The 27,476-nt window shown below is 43.6% G+C and overlaps 1 protein-coding gene across 4 annotated transcripts in view; it reads left to right on the forward strand.

Annotated features, from left to right (window-relative positions):
- The window catches only part of DCC (DCC netrin 1 receptor), a 948,093-nt gene that overhangs the window by 701,857 nt on the left and 218,760 nt on the right, over window positions 1-27,476 (forward strand). For all 4 annotated transcript variants that reach the window (XM_082241768.1, XM_082241769.1, XM_082241770.1 and 1 more), the window contains 3 exons: window positions 7,941-8,089; window positions 8,370-8,508; window positions 13,869-13,918. In XM_082241768.1, coding sequence (XP_082097894.1) covers window positions 7,941-8,089; window positions 8,370-8,508; window positions 13,869-13,918 — 338 coding nt within the window. The remainder of the gene's footprint in view (window positions 1-7,940; window positions 8,090-8,369; window positions 8,509-13,868; window positions 13,919-27,476) is intronic.

The raw sequence follows: 27,476 nt of genomic DNA on the forward strand, positions 1-27,476 counted from the left end.
TACCTGACTCATGTGCGTTTTAATTTAACTCAGGGATAAAATAATAATAATAATAAAACCGAATAGTTTTCCTTAAAAAAGAAAAAAGCCTACTGTCTCCTTTGAAAAGCACCAAAACATGTAAGACTCTAATAATAACCATGTAACTCAGAGTGAATTTGAATTAGTCTATATCTTCCTTAATCCCCAGCAATAGCATCCAAAGTCTCTTAGGAAAAGAATGCCTGTAAGTCAAGAACATGTTCTACATTCAAAGGCATATAATAATGTTGAATACCAGGAAAAGTATTAAAAATATCCCTGAAGGATTACAACCCTCTCCTCTTCCAGCTCCCACATTTGGGGCAAGGCTTTTACCCAGCTAACACTGCATGAGTGTTGTACCCTATAGTCGCCTATGACTGGATTTAACTGTCCAGGGATCATTTACCATTTACCTAGTCCCACTTACTTGTGAGTAAGCCCCATTGAATTCAATAGGATGTACTTCCGAGTAGGATAAATTCAATAGGATGTACTTATGATCTTAGGGTTGTGCCAACACTTAGGATCGTGTCAAAAACATCATGTATGAGTGGCCAAAGATGCCCTAAGGGATACAGGCAGCAGTAGAGTTCAGTTCTGTAGGAAGGCTTTGCTTTCTCCTTGGGGGGGGGGAATCTTCTGCTGAGGAAGACATTTGTTTTAATTGTACTCTGTTATACAGAAGTGTTTCTCTGAGGCCTAATGAGCTGCAGCTTATATTTTTGCAATGCCCTTTCCATGTAAACTTTTAGCTGGCACAATTATAGCAGCAAAACAACATCCGCAATCATAATAGCATCAGCAATTAGAACAGGAGCATTCCGAGCAATTATCTGCAAGGATCCCCTCCTATTTAGTATAGCTACTGTATGGAAAGATGTTCTTGTTCAAAACAAAGCAATCTGAGCTTGGGCCACCTAGTTATACATTATCTGCTTGGCTTTCCACAATGATCTCCTGATTTGTTGCCCAGTTCTCTACTTCCTCTATTTTTTTCTGAAACTGATCCTACACTGTAAGGCTTGCAGTGATTTTCATAGACTTTCCAATATGGAAATCCATTAGTTGTATGGTCTGTACAAAACTTGTATGGTCTTAAAAGAGGATCAGACCCACCAATAGAAGATAAGGCTACTCAATAGGCTGTGCTGTGCACCAGATTTAGCAGAGGCCAGAGCCAAATCAGGCATCTTCAGAGGACCTCAATACTGCAGTTACAGTGGTACCTCTGGTTACGAATGCTTCAGGTTATGAGCTCCGCTAACCCGGAAGTAGCTGCTCCTAGTTGAAAACTTTGCCTCTGGATGCGAACAAAGATCACGTGCCAGAGGCACGCATGCAGCAGGAGGCCCCATTAGCAAAAGCGCGCCTCAGGATAAGAACGCTTTCAGCTTAAGAACGGACCTCCGGAACGAATTAAGTTTGTAACCAGAGGTACCACTGTATTACACAGTTTGAAGCGACCGGAAGAACTGACTCCAAAAACAAAACAGTGTCTCTCTCCTCCGTTCCAGTCTGCCTTAGCCTGCTAAGGCTATGCAGCTCTTTTTGGAGAGCCATTTGTTCACTGTTGTGTTCAGGAAAAGACTAACAGCCAGGGCTTTTTTCCAGCTGGAACTCGCCAGAACTCAGTTCCAGCACCTCTCATGTGGGCACTATTGCCATTGCAAGAGATCAAAGGAGGCATTCATGGTGAGTTCCAGCACCTCTTTTTCTAGAAAAATAGCAACAGCTAACAGCTACCACCCTTTCAAGATTGCGAATATGCAACTCAGTACCTTTGTCACCTGATCTAAGGTTACAACAGTTTAGAGTAACAGAAAACAATCAACAGGTAATTAGGATGGAAAACCGTGGCCAAAAGGAAATGGGATTGGAAGATACTATATGGACCTGGGAATGAATTAATGAATGAACAAGAAGTGAACAATTATGGGTGCCTTTCTTAGTATATGATCACAGCAAAGAGATCCTTGAGGGAATAAAGATCAAAAATATATTGTTTCTCAGGATTGGAGGCAAAGCTAGTGTGCTGGACAGGAGAAAGACTATTGTTGAATTTTATCAATTATAGTATTCAGAGAACCTCATTTTGTGTGGAAGGAAAATGAATTTGAATTTGCCCCAAATCTGCCTCTGCTGGCAGCAGTTCTCCTGTATCTCCAACACTGTTTCCAGCCATTCACAGCTTCAGGGGTTGGGATCACTGTTGGTCTCCAGTTCCCATCAATCCCAAGCAGAATGTCCAGTGGTCTGGGAAGATGGAAGATGTAGCCCACCAGAAGAAGAGAAGAGTTTGGATTTGATATCCCACTTTATCACTACCCAAAGGAATCTCAAAGCGGCTAACATTCTCCTTTCCCTTCCTCCCCCACAACAAACACTCTGTGAAGTAAGTGGGGCTGAGAGACTTCAAAGAAGTATGACTAGCCCAAGGTCACCCAGCAGCTGCATGTGGAGGAGCGGAGACATGAACCCGGTTCCCCAGATTACGAGACTACCACTCTTAACCACAGGTTCTCCATCCCTGAGCTACCCAAGGCAAGTTAGAAGTTTCAGAAAGTGCCTTATTCCAGGACATGCTGATTTAAGCAGTCAAGAAAAGGAAAATAAAGCAGAATAAAAGGTAAAGGTAAAGGTACCCCTGCCCGTACGGGCCAGTCTTGACAGACTCTGGGGTTGTGCGCCCATCTCACATCTATAGGCCGGGGGCCAGCGCTGTCCGGAGACACTTCCGGGTCACGTGGCCAGCGTGACATCGCTGCTCTGGCGAGCCAGAGCCGCACACGGAAACACCGTTTACCTTCCCGCTAGTAAGCGGTCCCTATTTATCTACTTGCACCCGAGGGTGCTTTCGAACTGCTAGGTTGGCAGGCGCTGGGACCGAACAACGGGAGCGCACCCCGCCGCGGGGATTCGAACCGCCGACCTTTCGATCGGCAAGAATATGTCGAGACAATCCAGAGTGCTGGAAACAAGTCTAGTGAACCACATTCAAAGTGTGGTTTTTAGAGAAAGAGATAGATAACTGAGGGTAAATGATCAATGAGATCATGTCACAGGGATCAAGAGAGAGAGGAGCATAGCTCATTGGACCCCAAAGCTTCCCTATTATTGCAGTGTGCCCATGACTAGTAAATAATAAATACCTTGTTAATCTGAGCTTGAAGGATTCTCAAGATACTGCTGCATTGATCTAACATTTGGATCCCCTTTCAACAACTTGGTTTGGACTTGGCTTTTAAAGAGCACTGTATTGTTGGGAAAATGCTAGTTTTTTGACTCCAGCCTCTGTGCCATAATAACTCAAAGAAGGATTTAGCTTCTAGCTTTCAGATTCTTTCAGCAAGCAGGTTGTTTTGGTTTTTCTCCTTCGATTTTTTTTCTTTTTTAAACCATGGGACACATCATCTTCTCCATATGAAATATTTCACACTTCAAACTGGCTGAAAGGCCGTGGTCAATTTCCCTTCTTCATCTTTAGGTCCATCAAAGGATGGTTGTGATTAAGCGGGCCTTGAGTAGCTTGGCTGTGTGTTTTGTTCACTTTGGGCCTGACATAATCTGAAAGGCTTTGGCAATTACTATAAAGCAAAACAGATCTAATCTCTCCCTTCGCGAGAGAACACAAACAATTTTAGATGCTTTTGAGATTATTCCAAAACTCCCGTTTGATGGTCTACTATGGAAATCTATTTGTCTTCTTCCAGCTCTCTGTGCACTAGCCTAAATCTGCCAGCGGGGTAATGAACTTCTTATCTTTTGAATACCAGAGCTGGAATCAGCGTAATCATCCCTGTTGTGGTTCAGTTAGGGAACGAGGAGTCTCTGATGTTTTCAGCAGATATGGCCCAACCATGTTTTCTTTCCATAATGGCATTATCAATCTCCGCCTCTCCCAACCAGTCTTTGGTTTGGAGGGCTTCAAGAGCTGCATTGCCTTCCTCAGTTACAATCTCCCCAATTACAACCTCAAGGACCACCTCTCCCCATATAAACTGCTCCAGACTCTGCGTTCATCGTCTGATGTCCTTCTTTGTGTGCCGCCTTCTCGTGTTGTCCAGAGGGTGGCAACATGAGAACGGGCCTTCTCTGTAGTGGCTCCCTGTTTAGGGAATGCTCTACCATGGAGAGTGTATATATTTTCATGCACCGGGAAAAATGTTCCTCTTTGACCAGGTGTAGGACTGATTAATATTCTACAGCCTTTTAAATGTATTGGTGGGAAGTTGGGGTTATTGTTTTGCTGTTTTGCTTTTACTTTTTTTTATCCTGTGTTTTATTCTGAGAACCACCCTAAGATGAAGGGTGGTATGTAAAGCTAATAAATAATAATAATAATAATAATAATAATAATAATAATAATAATAATAATAATATGAATGAATGAAATCTTTATTGCTAAAAGCTATAAGCCGTCACAATTGGTCACAATGCATAAAATACAAATAATTTAAAACTGAACAGCAACAACAGCAAAGCAAACATACAAAAATGCATAATAATAATAAAATAATCGTAATCATAAATTGCCCCATAAGACCTTTTTGACCAAGCCACACCCATTTGTCCTATATGATCTCAGGTGTGGGGCATGCCAAATATAGGGGCAGACCAAGTATGTAGCTAGGCCAAAAGGGGGTTTGAGCAGCCCCATGCATAGCCCCATGCACATCATTTTCTAGACCCTGATCATTGGGACTTGCATAGTACTGTGGCTTTGCTTGCACTGTTTGATGTTAAACTGCATTGCGGGGGCGGGGAAATGGGTTGCCTGATGTCATTGCAGCATCAAGTGATTGGCAAGTGTGTGTTTCCACCCGACCTTCCAGATGTAGCCCACTGGAGGAAGAGGAAAAGAAGGATCCAGCCCACCTGCCAGATTCATTTCAAAGATGCCCCAATGTGAAATATATTCTTAGAAGCACTGTAATATTTAATTGGTCCCACAAGGGTCCCAATTTATCTCATGACACCATCTCCCCCAAACCACAGCCACTTGTGCTACCATTATATCACAAGGGGCATCTTGGGCTTTGTTTGAGACAGCAAAATGTCTTGGGACAGTCCTGAACATAAAGATCTTGGAATGAGGATCCCAACCTGTAAGGATCATCAGCAAAGGTGTGTGTGTGTGTGTGTGTGTGTGTGTGTGTGTGTGTTGTTATTTTCTCTCTCTCCCTTGCCAAATAGCTGTCGTGTCTTCTAAACATGTTCAGAGCAAAGGAGCAGGGATTTCATTACATTAATAATTACATTGCCTCCAAGTCTTTTGAAGTTGCATCACCCCCACAGAAGCCCAGAAGCGGGTTTTATAGAAATGTCATTAAAGCTGTTAAGTGCAAGGAGACAGAAGTAGAGGGGGGGGGGGGAATCGCACACCCACACACTATCAAGGCATGCTCTCTCTATTATGAATAAAGTCAAATGGCTGCATAAAGGGGTGATGCTGGCAGTGTTTTCAGTCTGGAGGATCAGGACAAGGACTGGCGGCTTTCCTTCAGCTGTTGATCAGGGGCATTTATCCTGTGGGGCATTAGGCAGGAAGGAAAGCCATGGGTTGGGTCTACCTTCTCCTAGGAAGACACAGCCACTGGTGAGGTTGGTTCCAACATTCTTTGAGCACTCCATGCCTCACCTTCCTGCCTGGTGCCTCAACCCCAATGGCCACCGATTGCTCTTTACCACTCCAACCCGACCCACAGTGATCCACAGTTGTGTGTACCCAACTTATCTGAGGCACTCTTTATATGCTCAGTTTGGCTCAGGCCTCTGCTGAATGGAGTGCAGAGCCCTAGTACAGGCATAATTGTGCACAATTGTCTCACTCGCAACCTTGTTGCACAGTGCCGGGACATCCATCCATTCTAACCTGAAATAGAGAGAGCTGGAAAGTCCTTGTGGCTTAGGGGGAGATTCTCCCCAGAACCCAAAGAGGATGTCAGTGAGCCAGAAGTCCAGAAGAAAGACTCCAAGTGTTAAGTTTTGGGTGAACATATCAGACGACACAGCGATTCTTCAAACAGCTCTTGTTTATTCACAGGCCAGGACAGAACTGAACTGAAGGGTTCAGTCAGCCTGCTTATATAGAGTTCCAGTACAATGTAACTGTAACAATTTTTTAAAACTATCCAATCACTGAATGTCACTTTTGATTCCTTATTTGCATAACTATCTACAGTATCCCCCTGCTGGCCCAGGGTGAGAACTTCAGTACATAACACCAAGGGTTCCAAAATGGCGCATGGGAGCTCTCGCTGCTGCCATGCTACCCTACTCAACAGCTGTTGGGTGGGAAGCTGCATGTACTGCAGTGTGTTCCCCCACTTGCGTGCATTTTGCTTATCTGCACAGGGCCCAGAATGTAACCCCCGCGTAAGTGGGGGAGTCACCTGTATTCAAACAGAGGTTTGATGGCCTTCTGTTATGGATCCAGTAGTTGTGTCCTCCATTAGCAGGAAGTTGGATTTGAGTCTCTTCCAACTCTGCAATTCTATATTCTTGGGGAATATTCTAATGTACAGTTTGTAAAAAAAGAGATTCCGACACAGCCCTCAAATCAAAAGGAACTTTTAAAGGAGAGGGAAAGCAGACCATAAATGTTAATTTTCAGTAAATTGTTATTTAACAGTGGGGAATCTATGGAATTATTGAAGACTTTCTGCACGCTGAGGAACAAAGCACATTAGTTCAACTGCCTGTCTTGCAACCAAATGGAAAGCTTGGGGAATTGAAGAACCAACACTCTCACTCTATTGATTTCACAACTGAGTATTAATATTAAATGCCTTTTAAAGTCCATTTGTATTGTGTGTGTTTTATGACATGAGGCTGTCAGCTTTTCATTGATTTCTACTTTTTGCATTTAAAGGCTTCACGGGAGGCAAAATGGATAATGCATGCCTGACTATGTCTTTTTTCCTACAAAGAAAGCAGGAAGTTGTTACAGGCATTTAACTATACAAATGCCTCAAATGGGAGGGATAACGAGAAAGCAATAATTAATATTGCTTGCTCACAGTAAAGTAACATTGAAACATCCCAATACTCTCCACCACCCAGGGTATCTGAAGAAGAGTGCGTGCACACGAAAGCTCATACCAACAACTAACTTAGTTGGTCTCTAAGGCGCTACTGGGACGCAGGTGGCGCTGTGGTCTAAACCACAGAGCCTAGGGCTTGCTGATCAGAAGTTTGGCGGTTCAAATCCCCACGACAGGGTGGGCTCCCGTTGCTCGGTCCCTGCTCCTGCCAAGCTAGCAGTTCAAAAGCACGTCAAAGTGCAGGTAGAAAAATAGGTACCGCTCCAGCGGAAAGTTAGACTGTGTTTCTGTGCACTGCTCTGGTTCACCAGAAGTGACTTAGTCATGCTGGCCACATGACCCAGAAGCTGTACGCCGGCTCCCTTGGCCAGTAAAGCGAGACGAGCGCTAACAACCCCAGAGTCATCCACGACTGGACCTAACGGTCAGGGGTCCCTTTACCTTTACCTTTAATGTGCTACTGGAAGGAAGTTTTAAATTTTATTTAATTTTATATCTACCCAGGGGCATAGGAAGCGGGGTGCGGTTCACACCGGGTTTCATCAGTAAGAGGGTTGACAAAATAACAAAAATATGAGTTAAGTGTTACAGTGTTACTGAATTTTAAAGCGTTCAAATCCAGCCACATTGCCTCACTCCCAATTTTGTTGAGGAATGTTGTCACAGGGCTACAGGGGGAAAGATGCAATCATTGAAAATTCCCTTCCTCTTCCACTAGCAGGTTCCTGTGATAAATCAAGGACACTTCTACAAACGGGGGTGGGGGACTCCTTTCATGGGTGGAAGAACTCCCTTGGAGACAACCCCAAAACTCTTAAATCCCAGCTTCGCTTTTGTATAACTTAATTCTTGTTTGTGTTTCTTTCAACACAGTGCAAGTTCCAGGACCGGTAGAAAACCTGCGGGCTGTATCAGTATCACCTACCTCAATTCTTATTACGTGGGAACCCCCTGCCTATGCAAATGGTCCAGTCCAAGGTTATAGACTTTACTGTACAGAAGTAGTTACTGGGAAAGAACAGGTGAGCAAATGAACACATGGGCAAAAAAACCAAAAAAAAAACAATGAAGGGAGGGAATCATTCATAAATTTAGTTGCCTAAATTAAATGCAGGGTTTCATTGCAACTTCAAGTCCTCTTCGCAGAATCCATCTGAAATGGGATAAGTTCTCAAAATCCTCATCACCTAGAGCTGAAATGAAGAAGCTTTTAGGAAGCCTCAAAAATGAAGCCATCTAGCTAATATTATCTGTATAGCAATTTGGTGCATTAATAATTTTCGCTGTTTCCTTTGTGCCCAGAATATAGAAGTTGATGATCTGTCATACAAGCTGGAAGGACTGAAGAAATTCACAGAATATACCCTACGATTTCTGGCTTACAATCGTTATGGACCTGGAGTTTCAACTGAAGACCTGACAGTCAGGACCCTTTCGGATGGTAAGGCAGAGCAAATAAAAATAATAAAAATAATAAAAATAATAAAACAGCAACAACAACAACAAAAATAATTTATTTATATCCTGCCCTCCCCAGCCGAAGCCGGGCTCAGAGTGGCTAACAATAGTAAAGTAATAATATACGCACAGGAGAGAGGCAGGGGTAAATGGGCAGAAAGTGGTACAGTCTGCATCTCTTCTTAAGCCAAGCCCTGCCATTGTGAATTGCTATTCATGCATCAAAAGCCTGGTGGATTGGCCCACTGTGGAGGAGGGCAAAACCCTATGGATTGACTGAGACAGAGTTGGCTCAGCCCTTTGCTCAGGGTTGCCCTTTGAAATGGTTGTGAGGTGTTAGCCTCCAGAAAGTATTTGCAGGTTTGGAGATCTGGATGGGGCAGCATAGGACCACAAAGTAGACTGAGAGCAAGCAGGAATAAAAAAAAAGAGTAGAACCCACATGACCCAAATTCCGGAACCATTAAAATAGCCTATTTCAGCAGTTCTCAACCTGTGGGTCCCCAGATGTTGTTGGACTACAACTCCCATTATCCCTGACCATTGCTTATGCTGGCTAGGAATGATGGGAGTTGTAGTCCAACAACATCTGGGGACCCACAGGTTGAGAAACACTGGCCTATTTAAAGCAACTCACCCAAGAGGGAGTTTGAATTGAGCTCACGAACAGCTATATCCAGATGTTACAAAGTTGGGTACCAGTGCAGAAGAGGGGTGAGAGTTAGTATCACATTAGTATTTCCCTAATATTCCAGATCACTGAGTCAGAATGCGATGTCTCAGTATGATAAGGAGGGGTGGAAGAGAATTTGTTCAGTTTGCGCTTTTAAATGAACCAAAATAATCCACACCTGCCTGACTAACACACAGATCAGAACCCAATCATCCTTCAGATTTCACACTGCTCCAAATTTTCGGATACAATTCTTGGCTCAAAAAGAAAGTACCGTAAGGCATAAAAATGTGTGTGTGTTAGAATACAGAAATGTATACCTTGAGATAAAATGTATATATATTTTTGAAAAATGTACTGAATTATTTAAAACAAATCTCGAATTAATGCAGCTGGCTGGCCAATGTGAGATTGGATTGCTGGATTAGAGGGGTCATTTGCCTGATCCAACAGACTCTTAATGATAATAATAATAATATTTCATTTGTATCCCGCCCTCCACAGCCAAGGCCGGGCTCAGAGCAGCTAACATCATAAAAACAACACAATATGCATAAAAACAGACATCAATTAATTAAAATAAATCTTAAAATTAATTCAGACAAGTTAAAATCTGGGCAGGTGGCCATTATCAGGTAGGAATTGAGAGTGGTTAATATTTGCTGCCAGGACCAACTGTTTCCACTGATCATACAAGGACCTGTGAGCGGGTTGGGGGCCTCCTTCGGGCTTGTTTTATACAAAGGAAAGTAAGTCAAACTGCATCCTGCCCAAAGGCCTTGTGTCCTTATACATATTTTCACACATTTCCTGACCCTTGTAATTGCTGGGCTGACCCCAGCTTGAATGTGGGATGGTGATGGCAGAAAGACTTGGAATTGATCACTCTCCCTTGATTGCCTCACAGTGATAACCTGTGGTTACTTGAATAAAACCTCTTCAGTAACCACAGAGGACTGTTTGAGATAGCCATTCATTTCATAAGGCTACAAATATCCTTTTCAAAGCTAAGTAGATCAAACCTCTTTACAGATGTTATTGTAAGCAGCACTGTTTATTACCTTGTAAAAGTTAATTTGTGATACCGCTGCCTTCTCTTTTTTTGGAGAGCTGGTCTATTATTTCCACCGTTGACATTTCTCTAATACATTTTCAAGTGGCACTTTCACCTATCCATCTAATTGAGATACCTTTTTATACTACAAAACAGACCTTGGCAGAATAAAATATCCCATGCGTATAATTATGAAAACAAAACATACACACACACACACGCACCAACACAGTTGGGTGGAAAAATTATATTGTGCTTAATTTATGGAGATTGAATTGAGACTCTGAAGACCAGGATGATGGCCTCAGCACTGAACTTTGACTTTCCGGGAGAAAAAGGGAGATTCATATTCATGCAGGAATTTAGAAAGTTAGCCTCATAAAGTTTTAATTCTTCTTGAGCAGAAAAGCATCAAGAGACAGATGTTTTTAAAGAAAACCTTCCGCTCAACATCAAGGTCTGCTAATGAGCTAGAGAGCTCTGATAACCTCAGATTAACGACAGCAGGCTGAATTGAAGCATATATTTTATTTTATTCTATGCATTTATAATACCACCAGGGCAGTTTATGATACACTTTGCTTATTGATGCAAAACACTTGCCCTCTCAATCGCCAGAGTCTTCTGGGTAGTTCACATGAAGTCCAAACAACATACCGTTAAAATGTTAAAATGGGTTGTTGTTTTTAACAAGACTCACTGAATTCTGTCCCCTGTGTTAAAACCAGCTCAAGTAGTATTGAAACATGTCAAAATAATTGATCCAGGAAGGGCAAATTAGGCATTAAAATGAGAACCAAATTATCGCCCCTCCCATTCTCTTCACTTCTGCTCTATCCCTCAGTGAAGATACGAGCCTGGAACTTTATCCTGGACAACTTTCTGAGAAGTGAACCAAGTAGTTAACTAGCACCCAAAATATGTGTTGTTGATTATATTGTGACTTTAAAAAAGAAGCAGCAGCAATTAAATTCTCTCAGGCTGGCTATTGATGCTTCATTACCTGGTTAATTCCATCTAGCAATAGCTCTGTGGAGCTATTATTATTTTAAATAAGCAGGGAATGCCCTAAAGGGGGACTTCACAAGGTAAAACCTCCAGAACAACTATTTTGGGTAAAACCAATAAAGAAATTGACAGGAATGGACAAGGCAGATTGATCACATTAAGGCAGTATATGTACGACCATGATAAGTGGTTTGAACCGTTAATATTTTCCTTGATCTAGTTATTTCTCACAATCTGGTTTTACAATTCCTAGAACTGGGAGAGGAACAGTAATTCTATGTGATTTGGTCTCTGAGCTTATTGGATAATTCCTTCTTATTGATCTTTCAGAGTAATAGGATTGACCCATTCAAGAACTGGTACACTATGCAGCAATATCTGCCCAGAATAATAATAATAAAAAGGAGACTGCCATATGAAATGGCTGGAATATAAAGCAGCATGAAACAAATCAATAACTGTATCTATAATCACATTGCAAGTTTTAATTTTTCTTTCACCAGTTGTAAATATGTGCTCATTTCTCAAAAGTAGGACAGATTGTTTGAAGAATGGGCCTTTCCAGAGATGCTGTCAATGCAAGGGTCTATCTCATTATCCTCTTCAAAATAGCATGAGAATGTTAATAGTTATCACCAAATGCACAGAATTATTCTGAACTCCTCAAAATCTTATAATTAAGTAGCACAGGAAGATGACCTAAGCCAGGTGAGATAGTTGGTTTATCTAGCTCAGTGTTGTCTGCATCAGGGACAGGGAAGCTGTGGCCCTACAGGTCAATAGCTAGTGGAACCAAGAGAGGCTTGAAATGGGAGAAGCAAAGGCACACAGACTTAGTCTCTGATTGTTTGGGGAAAACAATGGAGGAGACATGGATGGCTGTGGGGAGGCTGGGACCTTTAGTCCTGGCTATTTCCTTATAGGGGCAAGACCTGAATTGATGTGGTCATTAGGCCTGACACTCCTGTCCAGATCCTGTTTTGCTAATAAAAAGTGGACTCCAGCTTGTTCAGTGTGATTTACTGCTGGCTCGTTCCTGTGCCCTTGTCATATGTTGTGTCCTTGGCCAGATTATTTTGACTGGGTTTCAAAATGCTGCTGTACTACTTGAGCTGGTTTTTACACAGTTATCCATTGAAACTTGCACTTCTTTGTCTTTTGTGACGTAATTTTGCGGCCAAAAATAACATTGTAAAGTCCGTTGGAAAACATGCGTTAGTGAAAATAACACACATGCACATGAATTATGTAAGACAAAATTGCATATAAAAATGGGTATATTAGGAAAAGATGCAGATGATTCTTGCGAAGGCTTGTTTTTTAAAAAGAAAGTCTAAGGTGTCACGGAGTGAACTGAAGGGTGGGGAAAATGAGAAACTAAGAGAAGCTGAGAGTCATCTGCTTCTACTTGAGGAGTGGTTGTGCCCCAGATTCCTCCATAATAAAACTGCCTGATACATATTTTTAATGAGAATATTTTTACGTGAAGTTGATCACCTATGGATGAAAACACTTTCAAAGTTGTCAGTGCTTGCCCCAAACTGTGCAAGGCAGCAACTGAAGCTATTTAACATGTAAATATGCACACCAGTGTTTGAGGTCAACTTTTGATGTTAAAACATTTCATTTGAGGAAACAGGTGCATCTTGTTCTTATTTATAACACCCTGATTGCTTTGATCTTTAATTAAAATCTCAATCTTGGTGCTATAACAGCTTGATCTTTCAGAATTAAACAGCTGATATCATAATGTACACGCAAATCAGCTTTCGAGCTTTGCCTGTGCCTCCATGATAAAAGTTACCATTCTACATTTTGCATGATAGCAGTTCATGTCTAAGACAGGTTCAAAGAGATTTTACATTATGTTGCGTTGTAATATTTAGTAGGTTTACACCCTGCTTTTTGAACCGAGTCCTCCATGTGGTTCACGATCTTTATAAAGGACAGCCAATACATTAAAAGACAATATATTTAAAACAAAACTAAATTAAACTAAAAAAACCAGTCTAGATGGAGTAGGAGGATAAATGTGGGTCACATCAACACTGTTCATTTAAAGCCTATGGCTTCCCACAAAGAATCCCGGGAACTGTAGTTTGTTAAGGGTTCTGGCAACTGTGTGTGCTGGATCAGACCACAGGTCCCACTAAATCAACATCTGGCTTCCTCTTGTGAATAGAGACATTGGATTCTTATCTCCTCATACATGATAAAGCTATTTTTAGCCATCTCACCCCTTGCTTTTTCCTGGAAGACCTATTGCAGTCGTTAAGAGTCGTCAACAGGTTTACCACACCTATCAGCCAATCACCCATTCCCACCACCCTTCTGAGTAATACTCCTCCCCACCCTCTCACTATATATAAGGGTCTGGTGACTTCTGTTTCAGTGTATCTGAAGAAGTGTGCATGCACATGATAGCTCATACCAAGGACAAACTTAGTTGGTCTCTAAGATGCTACTGGAAGGATTTTGTGTGTGTGTGTGTGTGTTGTTGTTTTTTAGGAGAGGTAAGGCAGATGGGTTTTTTAGAAGAGGTCCCATTGGTGCATGTAACTTTAATTACGGTTTCCGCAATCTCATCCATTCCCCCTTTTCATTTCAGTTCCAAGTGCTATGCCTCAGAATGTCTCCTTGGAAGTGGTGAACTCAAAGGTAGGTCAGGGTCCAGCACCCTAATTTGAAATGATCCAGATTTGTGTCTATTCCTACATATATACAAATACACACATGGGGGGATGACTGTTATTATTATGATTATTTTACTATTAGGCTGTCTGACAGTATGCTTTTTTACCGTATTTTTATTATCTTTTTATCATGGATATTTTATGATGTGTTTTTAATGTTGTACTCCACCCTGAGATCCTTTGATAAAGGGTGGTATATAACTTGAATTATTATTGTTGTTGTTAACTCTGTCTGCATGGCTAGATCTATGAATATGAATATGCATGGCCATGAATATGCATGGCTAGATGCTTCTGGAAGCCAACACCGCCACCCCCAACCACTACCACCCAGTTTATTGACGCGTATGAAGGAGGAGTGCCACTGCCACTGCCCAGCCTTCAGCCCTGCACATGGTTTTGTTGGAAGGGCTCCCTGTTTCTGAATTTTGTATTGTGCAGCTGTCATAGGTTGCAGGTCATTAGCATGGCAGGAATAAGTGAAACAAAGACTCATTTGTGGGTTGAAACAGGCCACAGCTTTATTTGGTTTTATACAATGGGGAAGCAGGCTTGTCGTGGGAGTTGGGTAAGGATCTGGTCTTTATTCCACCAGCCCTTGCTGTTGAGATGCTTGTTGTTGTCTGTTAGCTAGGAAGCAGCCAGGGGAGCTGGCCCGTGTTAGAGCCCAATGTGGCTCAGGCTAGGCGTCTGGGATCTCACTGTGGTGGCCGCTGTGCTTTTCTCTCATCAGACCCCTTATGTCCACCCTCACTTAGATTCTGCCCAGTTTGTGCACTGATGGAATGATCAGCTTAGCAAGGCATTGAATTCTTGAATTACCTGTGTCCTAAATTTCAAGTTTCTGAGTGCTTTCCATTTTGTGCTCTGGGATATGAAAGATAGCCTTTCAGGCTTCTTTTGCAATCCAGATGTCTTGGGCTACATGTTTACCAGTTTTCAGATTCCTAGCTAGTGTGTTGGAATAATTCAGACCTCTTAAGGTGCACATTTTGAGATGTTTTTGAAAACTATTCATACAGTCCTGGAGATGCAGGTACCGCCATAATTTAGGAAATATTGATCATATCTGAGTATTCCAAGTGAGAGAGGACAACTCTGTTTCTTTTTGCTTGCTTTTCTTCTCTTTTTTAGATTATTGTTCTTTTCCTTTTTTAATATTTTAATTTTCTCCTGTGATGATACGTAGCAAAACCATTCTGCATCAAACATTCTTCTCAGATAAAAGAAGAAAGCAAGTGAAGTAAAAAAAAGAGAAAATAAAAAAGAGAAACAAGAAAATGACATATGTAGAGGGGAGAGGAACAACGTAACAAGAAGGCAATGGATAAATTAACTTTTGCTTTTCTATGCCAGCTGAAAACAAGGCTGTTCACTCAGGCATTTACTGGATGTTTCTGTCTAGACTGGGTACTAAAATGTAGTTCACTGTCTTTTAATGGTGTCTGCTTTACTGATCTGTTTTAATGGTCCTAGTTTTATCATATGGTTGTATTGATTAACAATTTAGAGTTTTTCTCTTATGGTTTTATTCTTATGGTTTTAGATTGCTTATTGTACCCTACCCTGGAGTCCCTTGTGATGCTAGAAACAAAATAAATATATAAATGAGTAAAAAACGCCACTCATTCAGCAACAGATTCAGAGATTTTGAAGGAGGAGAGAGGGGAGACTAAGCCAACTTTAAAGGATGAATTAATTTGGCGAGGGGCTGGCAGATCGGTCCAAACCCCCTTTGCACTGAGCTGAAGTGTGTGGACTTGGAGGAGGTCTCCCTCTGCCAACCCTCCTGGCTCCATCACTCTGCCTGCCAGCATCATTACACTGGTGTAGAGCTCACCTTTCCACCTTTCCACTTGCCAAGTGGGTGGAAGTGCGGCTGGTCAGCTCCCCACTGGTGGCCGCTGGTGGATAGCCCTAAAATGGGGTGTAGATGTGGTGATTGCCTAAAGGTAAAGGGACCCCTGACCATTAGGTCCAGTTGTGACCGACACTGGGGTTGCGGCACTCATCTCGCCTTATTGGCCGAGGGAGCCGGCGTACAGCTTCCGGGTCATGTGCTTAGCATGACTAAGCCACTTCTGGTAAACCAGAGCAGCGCACGGAAACGCCGTTTACCTTCCTGCCGGAGTGGTACCTATTTATCTACTTGCACTTTGACATGCTTTCAAACTGCTAGGTTGGCAGGAGCTGGGACTGAACACCGGGAACTCACCCCGTCGTGGGGATTTGAACCGCCGACCTTCTGATTGGCAAGTCCTAGGCTTGGTGGTTTAAACCACAGCGCCACCCACGTCCCCAGCTACTCCTTAAAGCCCCACCAGGCTAGAGAGTAGTAGGGTGGGATTGCTCCCTACCAGCCACTGCCTGGACATCCTCCTGGTCCCTCCCAGTTGTAGTGTATAACTTATTGCTTCCCCAAAACTACTGAGAACCTTCTTCTAAGACAACCTAGCATGGTCCCTGGGGACTTGCGGGAAAGGAAAATGGCAGCCAGCCATCGCTCAAAGGATCTCAATTGCAACAGCAAGTTCTCCCTAAATGTTGCCAGCAGTAGTGGCTGCTCCATTAGGGTAGATGGGGCACTGCCCTACCAACCTCAGCCTGCCATCATTTCCCTGTGTTCTTGCAACCTCATTCTCCTTAGTCTCAGCATTGATCTTGCAGAACTTAGCCAGGAGGAGGATAGGGACAAAATAAATTTAAATTGGCTCTGCCTGTCATTGGCTCTGGCTCCTCGCCAACTGCCCTACCAGCTCCAGTGGGCACCATTCATCCCTGGTTGCTGTTGACATTGCAGGTCTGCTTTGGCACATTTCTCCCTGCAATTCAGGGAGGAATGGATCATAGAATCGTATAATCGTAGAGTTGGAAAGGGACCCAATGGTCATCTAATCCAACCGTCTGCAATACAGGAATCTCAGCTAGATCATGCATGACAGTTGGCCATCCAGCCTCTGCTTAACAACCTCCAATGAAGGAGAGTCCACAAGCTCCTGAGGGACACTGTTCCATGGGGACACTTTCAGCTCAGCACTTTTGTTGTTGTTTAATCATTTAGTCGTGTCCGACTTTTCGTGACCCCATGGACCAGAGCACGTCAGGCACTCCTGTCTTCCATTGCCTCCCGCAGTTTGGTCAGACTCATGCTGGTAGCTTCGAGAACACTGTCCAACCATCTCGTCCTCTATCGTCCCCTTCTCCTTGTCTTTTCCAGGGAGTCTTCTCTTCTCATGAGGTGGCCAAAGTATTGGAGCCTCAGCTTAACGATCTGTCCTTCCAGTGAGCACTCAGGGCTGATTTCCTTAAGAATGGATACGTTTGATCTTCTTGCAGTCCATGGGACTCTCAAGAGTCTCCTCCAACACCATAATTCAAAAGCATCGATTCTTCGGTGATCAGCCTTCTTTATGGTCCAGCTCTCACTTCCATACATCACTACTGGGAAAACCATGCAGCTCAGCACTAGCAAAGGCCAAAGGTATAGAAACGTACCTGGCGATAAGCACACTATTTCTCAAATACTTGCTCTAAATTTGCCAGGAAGCTATTTCTGTTGATTACCTATTTATCCTTCCTCTTTAGTTCCATTGGGTATCCCAGCTGCCAATGGTTGTTTGTGATAGAAAAGCAGCAAGGGAGGCATTATGTATTTCCAGCGTGCGTGCATGTGTGCGCACACACACACACACACATTGCATGAGGTGAGATGTCGCAGGTACCAGAGCGACCATTTAATTAATAAAACCACCCTGCTTTGCTAGAACTTGGGCAGATGTGGGTAGTTATTAATTGCTGGCAACAACAAGACTTTGCAAGGCAGTTGCTGACACTAAAAGACAGACAAGAGAATGGCTTCTTCTGATACTTTGAATGAGGCATCACTCATGTGGCACACTTAATGTTGCAATCTGGAATTTATAAAAGAATACTAGCTTTCAAGCGTAGACATTAAAGCATTCCTTGCCACCCATAAAGCAGCTCATTTGTGTGCCGGAAGCCATGAAAAGAGATGTCCTCCTGGAAGAAAAGGGGAAAAAAACGTGAAGAAGTTGTTTTTTCTCAAACCAAATAATGAAACTCATTAATTGCCTTCTGTACTTTCTGGCTCTTAAGAGATGCCTCCGCCCAACTGCGGCTTAATTATTCAAGTCCACATTTCACTGATGAATCAGTGGGGACCGGCAGTGTCCCTAATTATGCAGAAAGTCTATAGAGTGAAATGAAGGCTGGCCTTAGATGCTGGCAAGGCACAAACCACAACATCATGTTGTGCAACTGAAGGAAGAAGAAGAAGAAGAGGAGGAGGAGGAGGAGGAGGAGGAGGAGTTTGGATTTGATATCCCGCCTTTCACTCCCCTTCAGGAGTCTCAAAGCGGCTAACAATCTCCTTTCCCTTCCTCCCCCACAACAAACACTCTGTGAGGTGAGTGCGGCTGAGAGACTTCAGAGAAGTGTAACTAGCCCAAGGTCACCCAGCAGCTGCATGTGGAGGAGCGGGGACGTGAACCCGGTTCCCCAGATCATGAGACTACCGCTCTTAACCACTACACCACACTGGAACTACACACACTTTTTACAAGCTGGTGTAAAAAGGAAGCAAGGTGTACCTTTTTAAAAACAAACCAAGAAGCCACCAACTTCTACCCTCATTCTAACCAATCTAGCTGGAGGTCCCTTTATTTCTAGAGGCCCACATATCTTCTTGCAACTTATCTTTGGTATGCTTGAGCAGATGAAGCTACCTTAAGTCAGGCGTTGGTCACCTTAACATTTTCTGTGCTGACTGAGAGCAACTCTCCAAGGTCTTTCCCAGATACCTGGAGAAACCAGCTGCAGCTCCTGGTCCACTTTGCATGCAACACATGTGCTCTACCACATTGACTGTAGGTACGCAATCCTGCAATCTACAGGTGTGTGAAACCAGAGTGATGTCAGGAGCCTCATATGGAGAATATGCAAGATTAGCCACCGCCTCCCTGCGCTCCTGGAGCTACTGCTGGCAAACCTTTCTCTTCCCATAAATTCCTAAAAATAGCAAAATATGCAGTAACTTTGCTGCCTGCTCTATTCATCCTACACAGCCTACCTCTGTCTACACACTGTAATATACTGGCAGGATTCTCATTTGCTCCCACAGCAGGCAGAGACAGGCATCATCCTATCCTGGATCTGTGAAATCAGCAGGCAGGATCTCCAGGCAAGATTTGGTTTCAGTGATGCTTTAGGAGGAGATGCATTCCTCCGAGTACAGTGGACACTCAGGTTGAGAACGTGATCCATGCGGGATGCACGTTTGCAATCTGCAGCTGCGTGTTGAGATTTGGTGCTTCTGCGCATGTACAAAGCACAATTTAGTTCTTCTACGCATGTGTGACCACCGAAATCTGGAAGTAACCCATTCCAGTACTTCCAGGTTTTGGCCGTCCCTAACCCAAAAAAATCACAACCTGAAGCGTCTGTAATCCAAGATATGACTATATTATGGAGCCATTAGTTGTCTGTGGTTGCAGACAGACCATTTGTTTAAAGCAGACAACTCCACCCAGTGGATCCTGGAAACTGTAGTTTGCCTCTCAGAGCTGCCATTCCCAGTACTGTTAACAAACTACAGTTTCTGGGATTCTTCGGGAGATGTCATGTGCTTTAAATGGATGGTGTGTATGCCACCAATATCAGCGGGGAATTCTCTGCAGCCTGAGGGCTGTGTTTTCTTCTGAGCAACTTCCTGAGGGGTGCTTGCCAGTGGTGGGTGAGGCCAGAGGCATATGTGGATGTGGCACTGAATGCAAATTTTGCTGATTTACAGTTGCTACGTTTCTATGCATACTTCAACAGCGCGCTCTGTCCTCCTGCATCAGAGCGCAAGGACACATTCCAGCCAGGTTAAAAACCTCAAGGAGGCCATTCCAGGTTTGGCTGGGAGGAGGTGTGGCCTGAGAAGAGTCCTGAAGGCCAAATGGGGAGGCTAGGGTGCTGCGTTTGGCTCCTAGGCCTGAGGTCTGCCCCTTCCATCTATGTAGTTTTCATCAGTGCAGACAATAATGTCCAGGACACAATAGCTTTATGACCTAGAATGTCAGGGACTAGTTGAATGCAGAGGGGTGGAGGGAGGAAGCCGCTGGGCAGCAGGGCAGAAGACTCAGATCCCAGAGAGTGGTGGTGGGATGATGATGAACGGTCAGAGGGAGAAGATGGAGAAGCCCAGGGAAAGGAGGTGTCAGAAGCTGAAGGAGTAACAGGGCTTAGTGAGCTGGGAGAGTCTGTGGAGTCTTCAACATGTGTCTCTGCATTCTTTGCAGTAACTTGAATACAATACAACTGGAATTCTACACCAGTTTGTGGAACATTAAATAACTACATGGTATTCCTCATTTGATCATAGCGCCTTTGCTCTGCAAGCAAACAATGGCTGTTCCACAGCAGTAGTGCCAATGGAATACGGAGTTGGGTGGACTTGGCATAGTGTTACATGCAAAGCAGGTATTCTAAATATACCAATGAATGCTTCTGGGCTGCCATGTTGGTTGGCTGAGTCCCTGCATCAAAGCGCTCTTGCCCATGGGATGGAACTGGGCAACCCACCACTGCTTTGTAATTAAGAGCTATAGGATGTTACATGTCAAACTTGGATCCTGCACAGCTGAAGGCAGAGATCAGGCAAAGCAAGGATAAAGGAATAACAACAACAACAACAACAACAACAACAACAACAACAACAACAACAACAATTTATTTATATCCCGCCCTCCCCAGCCGAAGCCGGGCTCAGAGCAGCTAACAACAGTAAAATGATACAACATTCTAAAATCATTTCATTATAAAATCAGTTCAAATCAGATTAATGGCAACCATTGGGCTAGAGTTTTGTGAGGATTGCCAAAGGAGAGGGTCAGGCTGTGCCCTGGCCAAGGGCCTGGTGGAACAGCTCTGTCTTGCAGGCCCTGTGGAAAGATGTCAAGTCCCGCAGGGCTCTAGTCTCTTGTGACGGAGCGTTCCACCAGATTGGAGCCACAGCCGACAAAGCCCTGGCTCTGGTTGAGGCCAGCCTAACCTCTCTGTGGCCCGGGACCTCCAAGATGTTTTTGTTTGAAGACCGTAAGGTCCTCCGTGGGACATACCAGGAAGCTTGTATCCTGAATCCATAGTGGTCAGGGAGCATCACCTCATCAGGTGTCAGTTTTGTCTGATCTACCTGGAGTTTTCACTTAGTTAAGGCCGGGTGTTGGTGCACAATTCTCTCCTGACATCCCTGGATATTCTGGTTCAAGGTTCTTTCTGTGTCCTTAACTATTTTCCCGAGACTATGCAAAATGACACACACACACACCTTTCTTGGATATACAGCTAAAATCTTTCCATTGTGTTTTCAGACATCTTGGTGCAAAGAGGTTAGAGCCTTTCTCTCGAGGAGATGATGATGATTTTTATTTTTTTAAAAAAGAATTATGTGGGCAAAACTACGTTCCACTTGCAAATATAAGAACACCTTGTTTGAACTCCTCTTCTTCATCTGGAAATTATGAGGGATGTACACATCTTACAACTGATTTATTTATGAGTGGCAAAGACAATCAATCAAAAAACCTCTTACATAATTCTTCTCCCACTGCACTGCAACACATTTTGGCTTCCTGAGTGTGCATCTGGAGACGCGGCAATGAGGCTGCACGGCACTTATCTTTAAAACTGGAATAAAAATATTTTAAAAAACAAGTGAGAAAAGAAATATTCATAAATTGAGATGCTGCAAAATAATTCATGATGCATAGTCTCAGAAGATATGGATTTTTCCTTCCCCTCTCAAATGGTAATAAAGAAATATTCTCAATTTAAGTTCTAAATGTTGACAAAACTTCCTGCTGGGCACGAGGAATGTTTTCCCCAGACCTTTACTAAAGTTATTTTACTTGATTTTAGATTTATTGATCTCTGATCCCTAGAGTTCAGAGGAGATTGTATTTTCTTTGACTGCGTGGTTATGGAGTTGTGCTACTAATAACAGCAATGGGAATCTGCAAAGTCATTTATCATTTATGGCAGGGTTTCTCAAACTTCACTGACCCTTGTGAGCTTATAAAGTTGTCATGGACCCCAGCCCATATTCTTAGGAATGTAAATGAAATAAAGCCAGGAGATATCAACATTTATTAATTATCCATCTCTATTACTAAGAGCCATAAAATGTGAAAAAGGAAAACGGTTGTATTGTGATCTTACTAAACACAGATGTTTGTCACTGGCAATGAAGTGCACACTCTACCTGCCCGTGTCCCTTATTTTTGAGGCTCATGGTTCCTTTTTTCTTTTTGGCATTATACTTCTTAAACTTCTTTTCCATCCCTAGGCCCCTTTTGACTCCCTTTCAACCTCTAGGTCTTTATTCATCCCCTAGCACAGTCCAATTGAGCCTTGAGGATCAATATCAACCACTTTAGAAAAACCCTGATTTATTGTCTAGGACAAGAAGTACACTCAAACTTGTCAGGTGTTGAGATCCAAAATCTAATCTTTGCTTCCTAGACTCTCAGAGAAGGAACAGGGCTGCCACAGGACATTTTGCTGCTAAGGCAAAGGACAACACCCCCTCCAGCTGGCTGGACCAAAAACTGGATCTTACTTTGATACCAGTGACAGGATAGCATCTTCTACCGTATGATGTCAGATGAGGGGTCCCAGAAGAAACTGTGAGGCAAATGGAACAGCCTTGTGCTGCTGAGCCTTCTCTTTACCAGCATCTGATGCCTGAGGCCCTTGCTTTACTCTGCCTCATAACAGGACCGGCCCTGGATAGGAAAACAACCAAACACCAATTATTGAGATTGAGGTAAGCAACATTTCAACCTTCAAATGCTGTGGGATTACAATTCCCATCAATCCCAACTGGCAAGAATGATGGGAGTTGTACCCCATAGCATCAAGAGGGTGTGAAACCACTGGGAGAGATCATCAGGGAGTTTGGGCTGGGTGTTCATCAGTATGCGGATGATACCCAGCTCCACCTCTCTTTCAAATCAGAACCGGTGAAGGCGGTGAAGGTCCTGTGTGAGTGTCTGGAGGCAGTTGGAGGGTGGATGGCAGCTAACAGATTGAGGCTGAAACCTGACAACTGTGACCCTGAAGGAGCAGGTGTGTAGCTTGGGAGTCATTTTGAACTCACAGCTGTCCATGGAGGCACAGGTCCATTCTGCATCCAGGCAGCTGTCTACCAGCTCCATCTGGTATGCAGGCTGAGACCCTACCTGCCTGCAGACTGTCTTGCCAGAGTGGTGCATGCTCTGGCTATCTGACTACTGCAATGCGCTCCATGTGGGGCTACCTTTGAAGGTGACCCAGAAACTACAATTAATCCAGAATGCAGCAGCTAGACTGGTAACTGGGAGTGGCCACCAAGACCACATAACACTGGTCCTGGAAGACCTACATTGGCTCCCAGTATGTTTCCAAGCACAATTCAAAGTGTTGGAGCTGAACTTTAAAGCCTTAAACGGCCTTGGCCCAGTATTCCTGAAGGAGCATCTCCACCCCCGTCGTCCAGCCCAGACACTGAGGTCCAGCTCCGAGGGCCTTCTGGGGATTCCCTCCCTGCAAGAAGTGAGGTTACAGGGAACCAGGCAGAGGGCCTTCTCGGTAGTGGCACCCGTCCTGTGGAATACCCTCCAACCAGATGTCAAGGAAATAAACAACTATCTGACTTTTAGAAGACATCTGAAGGCCAGATGGGCAGGGTATAAGTAATAAATTCTTATTCTTCATTTTATAAAGGCATGTATTAGGCATGTATTCCTAAGGTAAACATCCCTTCCCTTAATGAAAATTAGTGACGTACTAAACCTTTCCCCAGCCTTCATTTAGGCTTGACTTTCAGAAAAGCAAGTTGTTTTCCTGAAAGACTAGAAACTCACTCAGGTTGACATCATCAGGAATCCCACAGGGTTTTTGAATCCATTCCCTCTGCCTTTATTTTTTAACAAGACATGGAAGCAGCCAGGCACACCTTCACCCTCAGACTTGCTGAAACATTTGGTTATCACTGCGGACAAGCAGAACCAAATGAAGGTAGAGACACGGAAGCCTCTTTATAGCGAGTCAACCAATTGCCAGGTAGAGGCACCTAGCTCAATATTGTCTGCAAACAGGGTGGCTAAAAGTTTTTTTAACCAGAAGGCTGTGCTTACCCCTAGCCAGTTCTCTGAAGGCTGCATGCCAGCAATGGGCAGATTATAGTGTTGGGCTGATCCCTTACAAAATTGACTGATGTTCAGCAGGGCCAACCAGTGGCGAAGGAAGGCTCACCGGCACCCAGTGCGAGGTGTCGAGGGGCGGGGCGAACTGTCGGAACTTGCATTCAACTGAGCTACTCCTCTGGTCGAGTCCTGCGACAGTGATTAACGACCTGAGCCTTTGATGAGGATCCAGGCACGTTCCCTCATTACGCAGAGTATCCAAGCAGCAGGAAGATGAGAAATATGAGCAACATTGCTAAGAGTTTTATTTCTAACTACGAAGACAAAAAAGAAATATACATCCTCTCTCTATGAAAGCAGAGAGGCAACTGGTACAAAGAAACAGGAAACCAGTAATATCAACATCCATCTCCCGTCTCCTGTGAGACTTCCAACAGTCTAGAATCACTGGAATGTAAGCAGAGTCTTGTGACTCCATGCACTGCACAGTGGCACAAACAAAAACCTAACCACCCTGCAGCGCATGCGTGACACCGATATGAACAGTGTACGCGCAGCGCTGATATGGACAGCACTGCTCGAGCACTGCTGATATGGACAGCGCTTGAGCGCCGCCCATAACAAAAGTGTGCACGTGCCTTCGGCCACCCTACAGTGAGTGTAGCCCTTGGCTGCCCACCATTTTGTCACCCCCCCTCGGGGTGACACCCGGGGCAAATCACCCACCCCCCGCCCCCCCTTCCTATGCCCCTGGTGCCAACTTGAATAAAATATTTGGCATAATCGATCACCATACATGATGCACACACACTGTTTGAATGGCAATGCCCATCAACTTTGGGGGGAGGGTAGTCCTTGCAAATATTTTATTGGGGTGTGTGCAAAAGGACCTCAGCTCCTTGAAGTTGTCTCCTATGCCGATGTTGTCCTAACAATTCTTTCAGAACGCCAGCATTAGCATAGACTGTTTCTATTCTATTCTATTCAATTCAAGAGGCTCCCAGAAATAGTGTGAAATGTTTTTGGGTGTGTGTTGTTGTTTTGAAATTAGTAGAAGCTGGTGTTTTATTGCATTTTTCTGACAGTATGGGAAATGTTTTATATGAGGAAGGGGGTGGGCAGCTGCGGAGGTAGGGCTTTTCAGACTGCAACTTGACAGAATGATTTGCCTGTGCAAAGGCATAAAGTTTTGGGAAAACTACCATAAAACTCATTATGTACCAGATTGGGTATGTTACCCTCAAGTGAGAGCTTCTGTGTGAAATCCTTCAATTCTTTATTCCTCTGATCAAAAACAATGAGGTTTTTCTGCTTCCCTCTCCCCGCCCTAGTTTCAGATAGAGCAGAGAGGGAGCAAAAATAAGGTTGTCAGAGATCAAAACCCTTCCAAACATGACTTTTATTCCTTTGACAGAGCAGCTGAAATTTCCACTTGGGGCACTTTGCGTTTAAGTGGATGATTTTCCTATTCTGTTTTTAAACAGATTGGCTATTTCTTACAAAAAGGGTCCCGTTGGAGTGCAGAAATGCTTCAGAACTGTTTTCAGTCTAATGAGAGGAACTGAATATTTTTTTCAGAACCAAGCTAACCAAAGTTCTCATAAATTGATCCACCAATTAAAATTACCCATAACTTCATTCTGGGAAGACCTTTTGTTGATTAACTGAGACATTCATTACTGTTTTTGCCACTGGCAAGGAATCCAAACTCCTGGCAGTCGATACGGAAATAAAGAGTGGAAATATGTGAAGGGCTAACTTTGCGGAATTTCATGCACCTGAGAGAGTTTGGAGTTCAGTTATCCTAACAAATGATGTTGGGGTTATTTAATCAATTATTATTTTTTACAGGATTTTCAAGGTCTTTTCCAATGGGTATTACATCCCCAATAGTCTCGGGGAAAGTGCTCCCCAATTAAACATTTTGCATTTGCCACACTTGCAGTGCAGTCTTGATTGATAAGTAGAATGTTGTGTCGGTAGAACTTCAAGTTTTGCAGAAGTATTAACAAAAAAATAGAAAAAAAAATCTCCACTTGATGGAGACTCTGTGGCTCTTTTCTGTGTGGAAGCATTAGAGGGTTGTATAATGGTGAGGAGCTTTGCAGTGGCTGTGCTTGTTCCGTGATGTGTTTTTATTTCCTTTATTTATTAAATTTCTATCCTGCTCTTCCTCCCAAGCTATCTGCATTGACAAGACAGCTGCCTGCTTGCTTGACCCCAGCCATCAAATGCTGTGGGAACTCATTGTGTAGGATAAGATTGCAAAGTATTTTCTGCCTTGGGTGATGCAGAGTGCACACTTAGGACCTAGTTAATATTTAACTGAAATATACTCAGAGTCGCAAAGTGATTTCATGCTCTTTATTCAGCTCATAGTGGTGAGGAGGAATGAATGAAAGTCCCCTCACAGTATCTGCTTTATATACATTATTTACACAATGGGCTGCACATGATTGGCTAATTCCGGAATTCTACTGTAAACCAATCAGGTTGTGGATTCACTTCTATCTGGAGCAGGATTGGGTGGTTCCGGCCAACCAATCATACTGCTGCATTGTTCTAGGACCAATCAGACTGCTGCATTGCTCTAGGACCAATCAGACTGCTGCATTCTGAATCCTATTGTTCTAGGACTAATCAGACTGCTGCAATTTGGATCCTATTGTTCTAGGACCAATCAGACTGCTTCAGTTTGGATCCTATTCAACTCAGTACATAACATTAACAATAACAGAAGTACTCATGAAAAATTACTTCTGCCCTTGAAAAAAAATGTAGAAAAACCATCAGTCTGGTTTTTGCTAATCTTATTGTGCGATTTGCTACTGGATTGCTTCCTGCTCTTCCAGGATGCCCATCAGGAGCACGGACAGTCAGACCATACCTAAAGTAATGTGTTGAATTCTGGGCATCGCAATTTAAGAAAGGTATTGACAAGCTGAAATGTATGCTATGCAGAGGCTGGCAACCAAGATGATCAAGGGCGTATGTCAGGAGTGCGTGCAGGAGCCAGGCCCTGTGACCAGTAGGACTTTGCAGGACTGGGGCCTTCCTAAGTTTGTTCTGAGGAGGCAAGGTGTGGCCACACAGGTGAGGCCGATTGGTAACTCACAGCACCTGGTAGCAAGAGCCGGGAAGGGATATAAGGTCAGCATTTTCCCTTCGGCTCTTTGAAACAGCAACACGTTCCCTGCCTTGCTGCGTTTGGTTCCTTGTCTCCTTGCTTCTTGATCCTCAGACCCTTGACTTTGTAACTCCTTGCTTCCTGACCCTTGGACCCTTGGGTTCTTGACTCCCAGCTCTCTGACCCTCGGACTCTTGGCTCCCTGACTC

This window comes from Podarcis vaucheri (genome assembly GCF_965113315.1).
Source record: "Podarcis vaucheri genome assembly, chromosome: 11".
In the NCBI taxonomy this organism is placed as follows: domain Eukaryota; kingdom Metazoa; phylum Chordata; class Lepidosauria; order Squamata; family Lacertidae; genus Podarcis; species Podarcis vaucheri.